Raw genomic sequence first — 14,016 nt, forward strand, 5'->3', positions numbered from 1 at the left:
AAAAAAAAAAAAAAGAAGCTCTGCGGAGCGGCAACGTCGGGTTATAATTCTGTGCGTGTACGGCAGACTCCTTTCTTATTACGCAGGCTAATTTGATTGAGTGTAACTGTAAAAATATTGATTAGTGGAGCTTTAAAGTTATTCGGCACACCAGCGTTCGACAAGACACAATGTTCAATCTGTAAGCGCATTGATCTCTTGCCACAAATATTGCCATGCACCCACTCATTAAACCGAAACCCGTGTGCATTATGGACAGTACATCACTCCCGTGATTCTCATTTGACATGACTGTCTTTGATGTGAACCTGTCCTTCCCTTCTTTCTGACCTTGTCATTTCAGAGTGCTCATCATCCCGAGGTAGACCCATACTGCCCGTGTAAACAGGCTATTAGATGGAGTAAGGTGGAGGTTTTAGGGAGGCTGGAGTAATACCGTGGCGCACAGAAACATCTCCCGCTCCCCCTTTTATCACGGCTGTAATTACTGCATTCCATTTGTCAAAGAAATAAACAATAACAGGCGCCCGCCCGCAGCTATCTGCTACCTCGCACATTGTCCTCCGCCTTCCTCCTCTTCTTCTCTCTCTCTCTCACTCACTCACTCATATATTAATTCCTCCCTTTATCCTTACGATATATTAGTCTCTCACAAACACACCAACACCGACCCTGCTCATTAATTCAATCTCAGGTGTTGATTTATTCTCTCGCTCATCGCACACATACAGAGTTTCTCCTTCTCGGGAACATTTCTGCGTCCATCTCCACTTTACCTCCTCCCCCCGCCGTAAATGGGTTGACGGGGATGGTACTGTAGCTTTCGTTCAGCAATGGCCCGAGAGCCTTCCGCTGTTTATCTTGGAGATAATGATAATGCTCATCGCAGCCTTTTATTGCCTCAACAATGAGAGCGTAAGGGCTTAGAGATGACTATTACCAAGAGATACTACATTAGATAGCCACGTGTTTGAATCATCGGCACTCCAGAGTCGATGGACAATAAAGATTTGCAGAGCAGGAGATAGTGATTACATTCAAAGTGGTGATCGGCCAGATTTTCTTAAAGTTTTCTCCCAATTCTTTTGACAGTAAAAGCTGTTTTTAAGTATCAAATATGTGCTCAAATGTAATAGCACGTCATGTGATCTGATTTGCATTTGATGGGAGGATTTTGTAAATTGCTCAGTGAGCTTTATCTCCCTTACATTATAATGGGCCGGTGATGACTATCACAGTTTCCTGGTTTCCGATTGTGTGAAGCATTTGGTCGAAGAAATGTGCTCGGATTCCGCGTTTCGGGCTTCACAGCTAATTGGGAAAAAGACAGATAATCATTGCGAAAGAGGCTCGATCTCTTACACAGCAGGTTGTTCTTTTTTTTATGTCCAAGCTTTGAATATTATCAACAACAGAGGGGCATTGTTGTTGGCTCCGGCTGTGTAATGTCAAATCGATACCCGGTGTGCTTCGGGTTTCACAAATGAAAAATACAAGCAGATTTGATCAATGTACAAGAGAGATGTATGACTGGAGGCTTGTACTGCTCTCGTAACGCAAGGCGGATCCATAGCGCAGCCTCAGTAGGTCGAACAGACGATGTTAATCTGTGGCCGGCACTTAGTCGGTGCAGGTTTGACTCATTTTTATTGACTGATGAGCCAGACAAATCGTTGAGCAGGACTCCTGCTTTCTTTTAAAATAGCTTAATGATTAAATAAACATGCACAATCCTTCTGAAGTGTCACTCTCCTGTCAGGAAAAAAGCTCAGAATGCCAGATATACTTCAGTGACATCAAATTTGACTCAAATCATGTGGCGCTGATCTTCGATTGGAATGAAACTCCTCATCTGTGACGCCGGGTTTCCCCCAGAGGAGAAAACACATCTCATCTGCTGGTTTCAAGGGGACTTCCACATGTGTGGAGTGGCAAATATTGTCACAGTCGCAGTATTGAAAATGCAGTCGCTATTATTTTCATGGCGATGGAAGGAGCTCTCATTACCAAAATGTGAGTTGACTTCATCCACCTTATGTGAAATAGGTTCAGTTGTGCCTTGTGGCATTTTAATTGTGGTTCCACATTTTCCTAATTAATTTCCGTAAATCAATTCTTCGCTATTTCTCTTCCCTTCCCCGTACTGTTAGTCAGAGCTGCCACTTCTTATCTTAAAGTACATTTAGTCTGGATTTCAGTGGAGACGAAAAAGATGACTTATAATCTTTGTTTCCTTGTCATACAAAAGTTGTTCACATGTTTGTTTGATGGCATTTGAAACCACTGATTGTACACCATTAAGACAAGACTGAGTAACATGTAACACCTGTAGCACACAGATGAAGTAGTTCATGTAGAGTAGTCAGGATGTGCCGGTCCAGAGAAGACGAAGAAGCAGGAACCCTCTGGAGCAGGGGTGTCCACACTTTTTCGGCTTGCGAGCTACTTTTAAAATGACCAAGTCAAAATGATCTACCTACATTAAAAATGCTAAATATCTATTTATTACTTATTACTTACTGAGTATACTTTATATTTACAATATATGTTGGCATAACCTTGCATAACTGCATGAACCCTTATGGCACAATACAATTCTGTACATTTTTGGTCATCACCTTACTCTGATGACTTGCACTGAATGGAATCAACCAGGTTTAAATATTCCGGACAGTAGCTGCTGGTAGCCAGCCTCAAGCAGACTTCTATGATCATCAGTCATGGTGGAACGATATTTGGACTTAATATTCTTCATGTGGGAAAAGGCTGACTCACATAAATAAGTAGAGCCGAATAATGCAGTCAAGAAGGTGGCACATTTCCTCATGTTTGGTTACTAAAACTGTCCATGACAGCGTTGACATTTTTAATGCGAGTGAATCAACCTCAATATCTTCCTGAAATTTGCATCACATAAATGTAGCGACTGGCTCGAGTAAAGCAAAGTCTTGAAAGCGTTTGTCAAACTCTGACAGACATCAATCTGCTCTGTGGAACGCGCACTGTCAAGTTGCCCACACGCCTTCCGTTGCGTCTCCAGCTCTGACGCGAGGTTTTGGAAGTTACTCAAATCATGGCGCTGCAGCTTTAGCTTCTTTAGTAGAAATACATTGGAAGGCTAACTAATTAGCTCGCGGAGTTTTGCAGTAGCTCACGTTGTTGATCGCGCATACGTGGTGACTCGTGTGTTAGAAAAGACGTGAAATTCACACTGACTGCACTGTACGTCAATCAAGTGGCAAATGCCATGAGGACATCACATTTATTTTGAATGGCATGCGATCTACCGGCACTACCTCCGCGATCGACCGTTCGATCGCGTTCGACCGTTCGATCGCGATCGACGTATTGGGCACCCCTGCTCTGGAGGGTTGTGCGATGATTTTTGGAAGTAGGACATGCGTTGAATCGAGGGTTGAAACCTACACCACATAAAAAAAGCTTTAATTGTTTAATGCTGAGCAAACAGCATAATGCTGACGAGGAAGACTGTCTCGTGTGCTCCAGAAAGATTCATTGAAAGGACCTTTTTATTTATTTTTATTTTGATGTCAAACAACTGTTTAACTTGTAAAGAATGAAAGCAAATGACTCCGTTCACCGTGACATTACCCTTTTTATTTTTTCATTAGCAAAAGTAACTTGAGCGTGCAAAAACAATCCCAGTCCTAAAAAGTTGCCTTCTTGTGTGAAATAATTCCTGCTGAGCTCCACTCAGAAAGGCTCACCTTCAGTTTGACTCGGGTCTGTGGTTTGAGTTGGATGATTAGAAAAAGGATATTACAGAAATACATAGAAAGGAAAAGGGAATGCAAGTTAGAGGATTTTCCTAGTCCGGCAGTTACCAGTTTCCAAATTTATGGATGCCAAAAGACTTCAGTATATCCATGACCATGGTACTTTCAGACGATTTGGATGAAAGTGTCCACAAAATGATAACTGACATTTACCATTCAGCTTGAGCCTATTTCCAAGTTTGATCCCTGTTCCACTGTCGGTTCAGATGTGTCCCAGTTAAAGGAGGGGCTTCAACAACTGATGGACAACCGACAACTTGTGTCCCACGGTTTGTTGTTTATATCCATGTAATTACCATCTGACGGTAAAGGCCTGTGCTTATGAGCAAATGTCGGCCTGGTTTACACTATTTATACCTGCTGAGACTTTTCAATGGAACCCATAGAGTGTAGTAGAGCAGTAGAAAGATGTATATTCACAACTTTGATCTTCAATTACATCTTTGTCTCTTCAAAATTGGTGTTGAGATGTTTTTCCGAGTATAATTTAACAACACTAACTAGTCTAATTCTTTGCTTTCTAAAGCTTGTTGCAAATACTATTTTCAGTTCAGGGAAACCACTGACGAAGACAGAAACATGTACCTGTTGTAAAACATGAAACAATAAATGTAACTTTCCCTCTTCATAAATGCTACGGAGTATTCGTGAGGCAAGGAGATGTATGGCTCCCTGTTAAGCTAAATATCCAGGGTTCCTTAGTGCATTGTGGGGGAGACAGCTGGTCTGTTGGGTTTTGTTTTTATGGTTTTGTGCAGCTTGATGGGAACCAAAATGTTCCAAATGTGGGTTCAGATTTAGCTCCGGCTGCACCTGAATATAACACTCACTCGTTCAGGTTCGGTATCGGCGGCTAATTACAGATTGTGCAAATACAGCTATGTAAAAGGATTTTGTTAGCACTCACGCTATAGGCTATAAGGTGCTGGTGAGTAAAGTATTTTCAAAGGATTAGTGAATATGAAGCTCAAATATTTGCACCAATGTGAGAATTTCTTCATCATTTCATGGTTTCCTGTAACTAACTCCTGTATAACTCTCCTGCTGGTTCTGGGTCTAGGAGTCATCCTGATCAGATGCCCGAATCAACCTTGACTTGCAATTTAAGATAATAAAATCACAATAAATGTGACTTCCATCCATCAGGAACAAACGTCATATCTTTGGTGTATCTGAACATGTTTTTAAAAAGGCACTTTACCGTTTGAACGTTCGATTAAATGATTAGAAATCGGAAAAATATTTGTATTTCATTTTGTCATAATGACATCATGTGTTAACCGTGTCGCCTTCTGTGTCTCTCCAGCCATGTTCACAGAGGTGCCTCATGATATGACTGCTCAGAAGGGTCAGGACGTGGAGATGGCGTGCTCCTTCAGAGGGGCGGGGACGCCCTCGTATTCACTGGAGATCCAGTGGTGGTACATCAGGAACCATCTTGACTGGACGGACAGACAACCCTGGACCACCAATGAAGTAGGTTCATAGCAGGAACTCTGCTGCCTTCTGATAATATGTCTATAACCCCAAAATAACTGGAATCTAACTGAAATTCTTAATCTATTGTTCTAGGTGGCTCCTGAGGAGGAGATGCCTAAGGATGCTACAAAGATAAGTGTGAGTAAACCACTATCTCCAGTCATTCTTGTGAAACAAAGCCTCGTGTTTGCAGTGGTATTATATGATGAAATGAGGCACAAAGCCCTCGTGATTAAATTAAAATGTCTTCGTCCAGGTGTTGTTGTTAAACGGATCTCTTTTTTCACTCGGTGCTGTTAACGCCCCAGACGATGCATCAACACATTCACTCCTCCCTTGACGGGTTTGCAGAATCACAGTGTGAGCCAAAGAGCAGGTGTCACCGGAGCTCGTAGGGGGGGCGGTGGTGTCGTCCTTGGGAGGGGGGGGGGGGGTTCTCAGATTCTCATAAACGCCACTGCATCCTTATGACTTTAACACCGAATCCAAATAATAAACCGTGAAGGGGACACGCTGGGGAAGTCAGCAGAGCTTTTTATATATCTCCTCCTGGATCCATGCTTTAGCTCACCCAGGTGACCAGTTTCCCCACAACAAGCAGGGAGGGCCTTCTACTGAGCCACACCGTGTAATGACTAAGAATGTGGACTTTTTTTTTTAATTTACTGTAGAAGTGAGCAGAGTGTAGGAACTACTGCACATTACATCCACACCAACATATTCCTCTCACTAAATCTCCATGCCGACTTTACCATTACAAAAATGAGCAACAGAGGCTACGGGCTAATTATACAATCTTACTCCAGCAGCGATGTAAATACAATTTTATGTGAAGTAAAAAAATATCTGCAAAGATGTGTAGCGCAGAAACACACACACAAAAAACATGAAGCCTCTGTTCTTCCTCCCAAGAGGCCAACTGCTGCTGATTCGCTATTATGAAAGCACCAGCTGTGTGTGTGTGTGTGTGTGTGTGTGTGTGTGTGTGTGTGTGTGTGGGGGTGGAGCCCGAACTCTGCAGGCTGTACAGCTGGGAGATGATGATGAGCTTTCTCTATATAATGAATGTCGGCCCACATTCATATAGTACAGCAAAAACACGCAGACACAAACTGATGACTTGTGCTACAAAACATCGTTAAGCTTTCACATACAGTCAGTTTGTGGTGGAAAACAACTGTTCAACAGTACCGAGTGAGTCCTATGGTACTGAAATTACGAAACATTGAGAAAAGAAGTTTGTCTTTAAAGTATTTATTCTCTGCACAGAGAAGCTTCAATCGTCATACAGAATGCAATGCGGTTCTGAAGGAGGAATGAACCCAGAGTGTTGTGTTGTGTACGACTTATGAAGGCCTGGAGCACATGGTGGGTAGGAGGAGTTCATCACTAGGACATCTGGACAACAGTGACCATTCACTGATTAACCATTGAATGGTTAATCACTGATTGGTCCACAGATTGCATCGCCATTCAGCCCCTTATCTAAGTTGACAATATCATGCCCCTGATTAAGACACACATCCAATACTACTCAACCTGAGAGGACCCGTACCGACCATGTCTGACATGTATTAACCTTACAAAGAGTGGTCAGAGAATAAAACAGATAGATAAGTCACGGTGGAAATGTGTCATCACAACACGCACATGCAGGGACCGGCACACGAGCACCTACCGCCGTCACAGGGAGGAAGGTGGGTGATAAACAAAGTCGTATTTATATCTTGGCACGTCACACGTCTCAATGTCCCCAGACTCTTACAGTAGCTTCTCTGTGATGTGAACTTGCAAAGCTTTTACTTCCAAGATGTGGTGTCTTTGTACTTTCAAGGCCCAAAATAGATTTTATTTAAGCAGCACCTTTGTCTGAGAGTGTGAGTGTGTGTGTGTGTGTGTGTGTGTGTGTGTGTGTGTGTGTGTGTGTGTGTGTGTGTGTGTGTGTGTGAATGGGAGGAGCTGCAGCCGTAGAGTGTCCAGGCTATGCACCATAACATCTCCTATACTGTGGCTCTTATATGTTGCCTTTGTATCTCTCTGTGTATCTGTCTACATACGTGCTAAACCTGATTTCATCTTAAACATTGCCACGCCCAATTCATAATAGGCAGCTGTAAACCTTTTACATGTATTTTTACTGAACTTGTATGCACCAACGACACTAATACCATTAAAGGAAACGTATGTTTTGGAGAACACTCATTTGCTTTCTTGCTGAGAGGTAGATTAGAAGAGAACAACAAAACAAACAAACTCAAAAGCACTTAAAAAAAAAAAACATTCACAGTTTCCTCCTGCCTCCAGTCTTTATGCTAAGCTAGGCTAACCATCTCCTGCCTGTAGCTTCACAGTTCATAGAGAAACATGAGTGGTCGATAAGCACATCATTATTTTTGCATTACAGTTACATTCAGCAAAGTATAGTGTATGATTTTTATTTTCTAATAAAAATACAGTATACAGCATGATGGTAGAATTTCTTTTAGACATACTATACTTTTTAAAATGACTTTTTACAACATTAGAGACTATTTTTTTCTCCACTTTTTTAGAAATACTATGACTTTTTATGACTTTTACTGACATATTGTGACCTTTTATGACTTTTTTTCGACATCCTCTACTATGACTTTTTGAGTTCTTCCCACTTTTTTGTCATGCTATACTATGACTTTTTTATGACTTTTGTTGACGTGCTATTCACGGTATGGCAAACAGACAACAGTGAATTGACCCAAATGCGGACAGACACATGGAGCAGAAGGATGATAAACGGTGATTTTAATAAAGAAACTTACATGCCAAGTCAGTCCAAAATGTAATAACTAAAATCCAAATTAACAGAATCGTTCAAAATGACATATAAAACAGGATGAGGTACAAAAGATAACTGCACGAAGGATACAAACCTTCATGAGAGAAAACTCTCCTCAACGGATGGATCCCAGACGTCCTGATAGTTAAACAAGGCCTGTAGGGTGGGTGGAGTGGGTCCGGAGGAGGGATGTCTTGGACAAAGTGGCCAGAGAGCTGAAGAATGGAGGGGGGCTGGAAAGGGGTGGAGACTCATGGTCTGGGGCCTAGGCAGGCAGAACCCCACTGGAGGGCATCCAGGAGGACAACCAAACGGGCTGAACCATCCCCCATCAGCAAACTGTGACTTTATTGCATCATGCTATACTGTGACTTTATTGCATCACGCTATACTGTGACTTTATTGCATCATGCTATACTGTGACTTTATTGCATCATGCTATACTATGACTTTACTTCATCATGCTATACTGTGACTTTATTGCATCATGCTATACTGTGACTTTATTGCATCATGCTATACTGTGACTTTATTTCATCACGCTATACTGTGACTTTATTGCATCATGCTATACTATGACTTTACTTCATCACGCTATACTGTGACTTTATTTCATCATGCTATACTATGACTTTATTGCATCATGCTATACTGTGACTTTATTTCATCACGCTATACTGTGACTTTATTGCATCATGCTATACTGTGACTTTATTGCATCACGCTATACTGTGACTTTATTGCATCACGCTATACTGTGACTTTATTGCATCACGCTATACTGTGACTTTATTGCATCATGCTATACTGTGACTTTATTGCATCACGCATTACTGTGACTTTATTGCATCATGCTATACTGTGACTTTATTGCATCATGCTATATTGTGACTTTATTGCATCACGCTGTACTGTGACTTTATTTCATCATGCTATACTGTGACTTTATTGCATCACGCTATACTGTGACTTTATTGCATCACGCTATACTGTGACTTTATTGCATCACGCTATACTGTGACTTTATTGCATCACGCTATACTGTGACTTTATTGCATCACGCTATACTGTGACTTTATTGCATCACGCTATACTGTGACTTTATTGCATCATGCTATACTGTGACTTTATTGCATCATGCTATACCGTGACTTTATTGCATCATGCTATACTGTGACTTTATTGCATCATGCTATACCGTGACTTTATTGCATCATGCTATACTGTGACTTTATTGCATCATGCTATATTGTGACTTTATTGCATCACGCTGTACTGTGACTTTATTTCATCATGCTATACTGTGACTTTATTGCATCACGCTATACTGTGACTTTATTGCATCACGCTATACTGTGACTTTATTGCATCACGCTATACTGTGACTTTATTGCATCACGCTATACTGTGACTTTATTGCATCACGCTATACTGTGACTTTATTGCATCACGCTATACTGTGACTTTATTGCATCATGCTATACTGTGACTTTATTGCATCATGCTATACTGTGACTTTATTGCATCATGCTATATTGTGACTTTATTGCATCACGCTGTACTGTGACTTTATTTCATCATGCTATACTGTGACTTTATTGCATCACGCTATACTGTGACTTTATTGCATCACGCTATACTGTGACTTTATTGCATCACGCTATACTGTGACTTTATTGCATCACGCTATACTGTGACTTTATTGCATCACGCTATACTGTGACTTTATTGCATCACGCTGTACTGTGACTTTATTTCATCATGCTATACTGTGACTTTATTGCATCACGCTATACTGTGACTTTATTGCATCACGCTATACTGTGACTTTATTGCATCACGCTATACTGTGACTTTATTGCATCACGCTATACTGTGACTTTATTGCATCACGCTATACTGTGACTTTATTGCATCACGCTATACTGTGACTTTATTGCATCACGCTATACTGTGACTTTATTGCATCACGCTATACTGTGACTTTATTGCATCACGCTATACTGTGACTTTATTGCATCACGCTATACTGTGACTTTATTGCATCATGCTATACCGTGACTTTATTGCATCATGCTATACTGTGACTTTATTGCATCACGCTATACTGTGACTTTATTGCATCACGCTATACTATGACTTTATTTCATCATGCTATACCGTGACTTTATTGCATCATGCTATACTGTGACTTTATTGCATCACGCTATACTGTGACTTTATTGCATCATGCTATACCGTGACTTTATTGCATCATGCTATACCGTGACTTTATTGCATCACGCTATACTGTGACTTTATTGCATCACGCTATACTGTGACTTTATTGCATCACGCTATACTGTGACTTTATTGCATCACGCTATACTGTGACTTTATTGCATCACGCATTACTGTGACTTTATTGCATCATGCTATACTGTGACTTTATTGCATCATGCTATACTGTGACTTTATTGCATCATGCTATATTGTGACTTTATTGCATCACGCTGTACTGTGACTTTATTGCATCACGCTATACTGTGACTTTATTGCATCACGCTATACTGTGACTTTATTGCATCATGCTATACTGTGACTTTATTGCATCATGCTATATTGTGACTTTATTGCATCACGCTGTACTGTGACTTTATTGCATCACGCTGTACTGTGACTTTATTGCATCACGCTGTACTGTGACTTTATTGCATCATGCTATACTGTGACTTTATTTCATCATGCTATATTGTGACTTTATTGCATCACGCTATATTGTGACTTTATTGCATCATGCTATACTGTGACTTTATTTCATCATGCTATATTGTGACTTTATTGCATCACGCTGTACTGTGACTTTATTGCATCATGCTATACTGTGACTTTATTTCATCATGCTATATTGTGACTTTATTGCATCACGCTATATTGTGACTTTATTGCATCATGCTATACTGTGACTTTATTTCATCATGCTATATTGTGACTTTATTGCATCATGCTATACTGTGACTTTATTTCATCATGCTATATTGTGACTTTATTGCATCACGCTATATTGTGACTTTATTGCATCATGCTATACTGTGACTTTATTTCATCATGCTATATTGTGACTTTATTGCATCACGCTATATTGTGACTTTATTGCATCATGCTATATTGTGACTTTATTGCATCACGCTGTACTGTGACTTTATTGCATCACGCTGTACTGTGACTTTATTGCATCACGCTGTACTGTGACTTTATTGCATCATGCTATACTGTGACTTTATTTCATCATGCTATATTGTGACTTTATTGCATCATGCTATATTGTGACTTTATTGCATCATGCTATACTGTGACTTTATTTCATCATGCTATATTGTGACTTTATTGCATCACGCTGTACTGTGACTTTATTGCATCATGCTATACTGTGACTTTATTTCATCATGCTATATTGTGACTTTATTGCATCACGCTATATTGTGACTTTATTGCATCATGCTATACTGTGACTTTATTTCATCATGCTATATTGTGACTTTATTGCATCACGCTATACTGTGACTTTATTGCATCACGCTATACTGTGACTTTATTTCATCATGCTATATTGTGACTTTATTGCATCACGCTGTACTGTGACTTTATTGCATCACGCTATACTGTGACTTTATTGCATCATGCTATACTGTGACTTTATTGCATCACGCTATACTGTGACTTTATTTCATCATGCTATATTGTGACTTTATTGCATCATGCTATACTGTGACTTTATTGCATCACGCTGTACTGTGACTTTATTGCATCACGCTATACTGTGACTTTATTGCATCATGCTATACTGTGACTTTATTGCATCACGCTATACTGTGACTTTATTTCATCATGCTATATTGTGACTTTATTGCATCACGCTGTACTGTGACTTTATTGCATCACGCTATACTGTGACTTTATTTCATCATGCTATACTGTGACTTTATTGCATCACGCTATACTGTGACTTTATTGCATCACGCTATACTGTGACTTTATTGCATCACGCTATACTGTGACTTTATTGCATCACGCTATACTGTGACTTTATTGCATCATGCTATACTGTGACTTTATTGCATCATGCTATATTGTGACTTTATTGCATCACGCTGTACTGTGACTTTATTGCATCACGCATTACTGTGACTTTATTGCATCATGCTATATTGTGACTTTATTGCATCACGCTGTACTGTGACTTTATTGCATCACGCATTACTGTGACTTTATTGCATCACGCTATACTGTGACTTTATTGCATCATGCTATATTGTGACTTTATTGCATCACGCATTACTGTGACTTTATTGCATCACGCTATACTGTGACTTTATTGCATCACGCTATACTGTGACTTTATTGCATCACGCTATACTGTGACTTTATTGCATCACGCTATACTGTGACTTTATTGCATCATGCTATATTGTGACTTTATTGCATCACGCTGTACTATGACTTTATTGCATCATGCTGTACTGTGACTTTATTGCATCATGCTATACTGTGACTTTATTGCATCATGCTATACTATGACTTTATTGCATCATGCTGTACTGTGACTTTATTGCATCATGCTATACTGTGACTTTATTGCATCATGCTATACTATGACTTTATTGCATCATGCTATACTGTGACTTTATTGCATCACGCTGTACTATGACTTTATTGCATCATGCTGTACTGTGACTTTATTGCATCATGCTATACTGTGACTTTATTGCATCATGCTATACTATGACTTTATTGCATCATGCTATACTGTGACTTTATTGCATCATGCTATACTGTGACTTTATTGCATCATGCTATATTGTGACTTTATTGCATCACGCTGTACTGTGACTTTATTGCATCACGCTATACTGTGACTTTATTGCATCACGCTATACTGTGACTTTATTGCATCATGCTATACTGTGACTTTATTGCATCATGCTATATTGTGACTTTATTGCATCACGCTGTACTGTGACTTTATTGCATCACGCTGTACTGTGACTTTATTGCATCACGCTGTACTGTGACTTTATTGCATCACGCTATACTGTGACTTTATTTCATCATGCTATATTGTGACTTTATTGCATCACGCTATATTGTGACTTTATTGCATCATGCTATACTGTGACTTTATTTCATCATGCTATATTGTGACTTTATTGCATCACGCTGTACTGTGACTTTATTGCATCATGCTATACTGTGACTTTATTTCATCATGCTATATTGTGACTTTATTGCATCACGCTATATTGTGACTTTATTGCATCATGCTATACTGTGACTTTATTTCATCATGCTATATTGTGACTTTATTGCATCATGCTATACTGTGACTTTATTGCATCACGCTGTACTGTGACTTTATTGCATCACGCTATACTGTGACTTTATTGCATCATGCTATACTGTGACTTTATTGCATCACGCTATACTGTGACTTTATTTCATCATGCTATATTGTGACTTTATTGCATCACGCTGTACTGTGACTTTATTGCATCACGCTGTACTGTGACTTTATTGCATCACGCTATACTGTGACTTTATTGCATCACGCTATACTGTGACTTTATTGCATCACGCTATACTGTGACTTTATTGCATCACGCTATACTGTGACTTTATTGCATCACGCTATACTGTGACTTTATTGCATCATGCTATACTGTGACTTTATTGCATCATGCTATATTGTGACTTTATTGCATCACGCTGTACTGTGACTTTATTGCATCACGCATTACTGTGACTTTATTGCATCATGCTATATTGTGACTTTATTGCATCACGCTATACTGTGACTTTATTGCATCATGCTATATTGTGACTTTATTGCATCACGCTATACTGTGACTTTATTGCATCACGCTATACTGTGACTTTATTGCATCACGC

At 39.7% G+C, this 14,016-nt stretch overlaps 1 protein-coding gene across 1 annotated transcript in view; it reads left to right on the plus strand.

Annotated features, from left to right (window-relative positions):
- Positions 1 to 14,016, plus strand: part of vstm2la (V-set and transmembrane domain containing 2 like a) — a gene marked incomplete at its 3' end in the record, with an annotated part of 50,548 nt that overhangs the window by 33,503 nt on the left and 3,029 nt on the right. Inside the window, exons 2-3 of the mRNA XM_079183012.1 lie at positions 5,104 to 5,273; positions 5,370 to 5,414. Of these exons, the coding sequence (XP_079039138.1) occupies positions 5,104 to 5,273; positions 5,370 to 5,414 (215 nt within the window). The remainder of the gene's footprint in view (positions 1 to 5,103; positions 5,274 to 5,369; positions 5,415 to 14,016) is intronic.

This window comes from Pholis gunnellus (assembly GCF_910591455.1).
Source record: "Pholis gunnellus genome assembly, chromosome: 2".
NCBI classification, from domain to species: domain Eukaryota; kingdom Metazoa; phylum Chordata; class Actinopteri; order Perciformes; family Pholidae; genus Pholis; species Pholis gunnellus.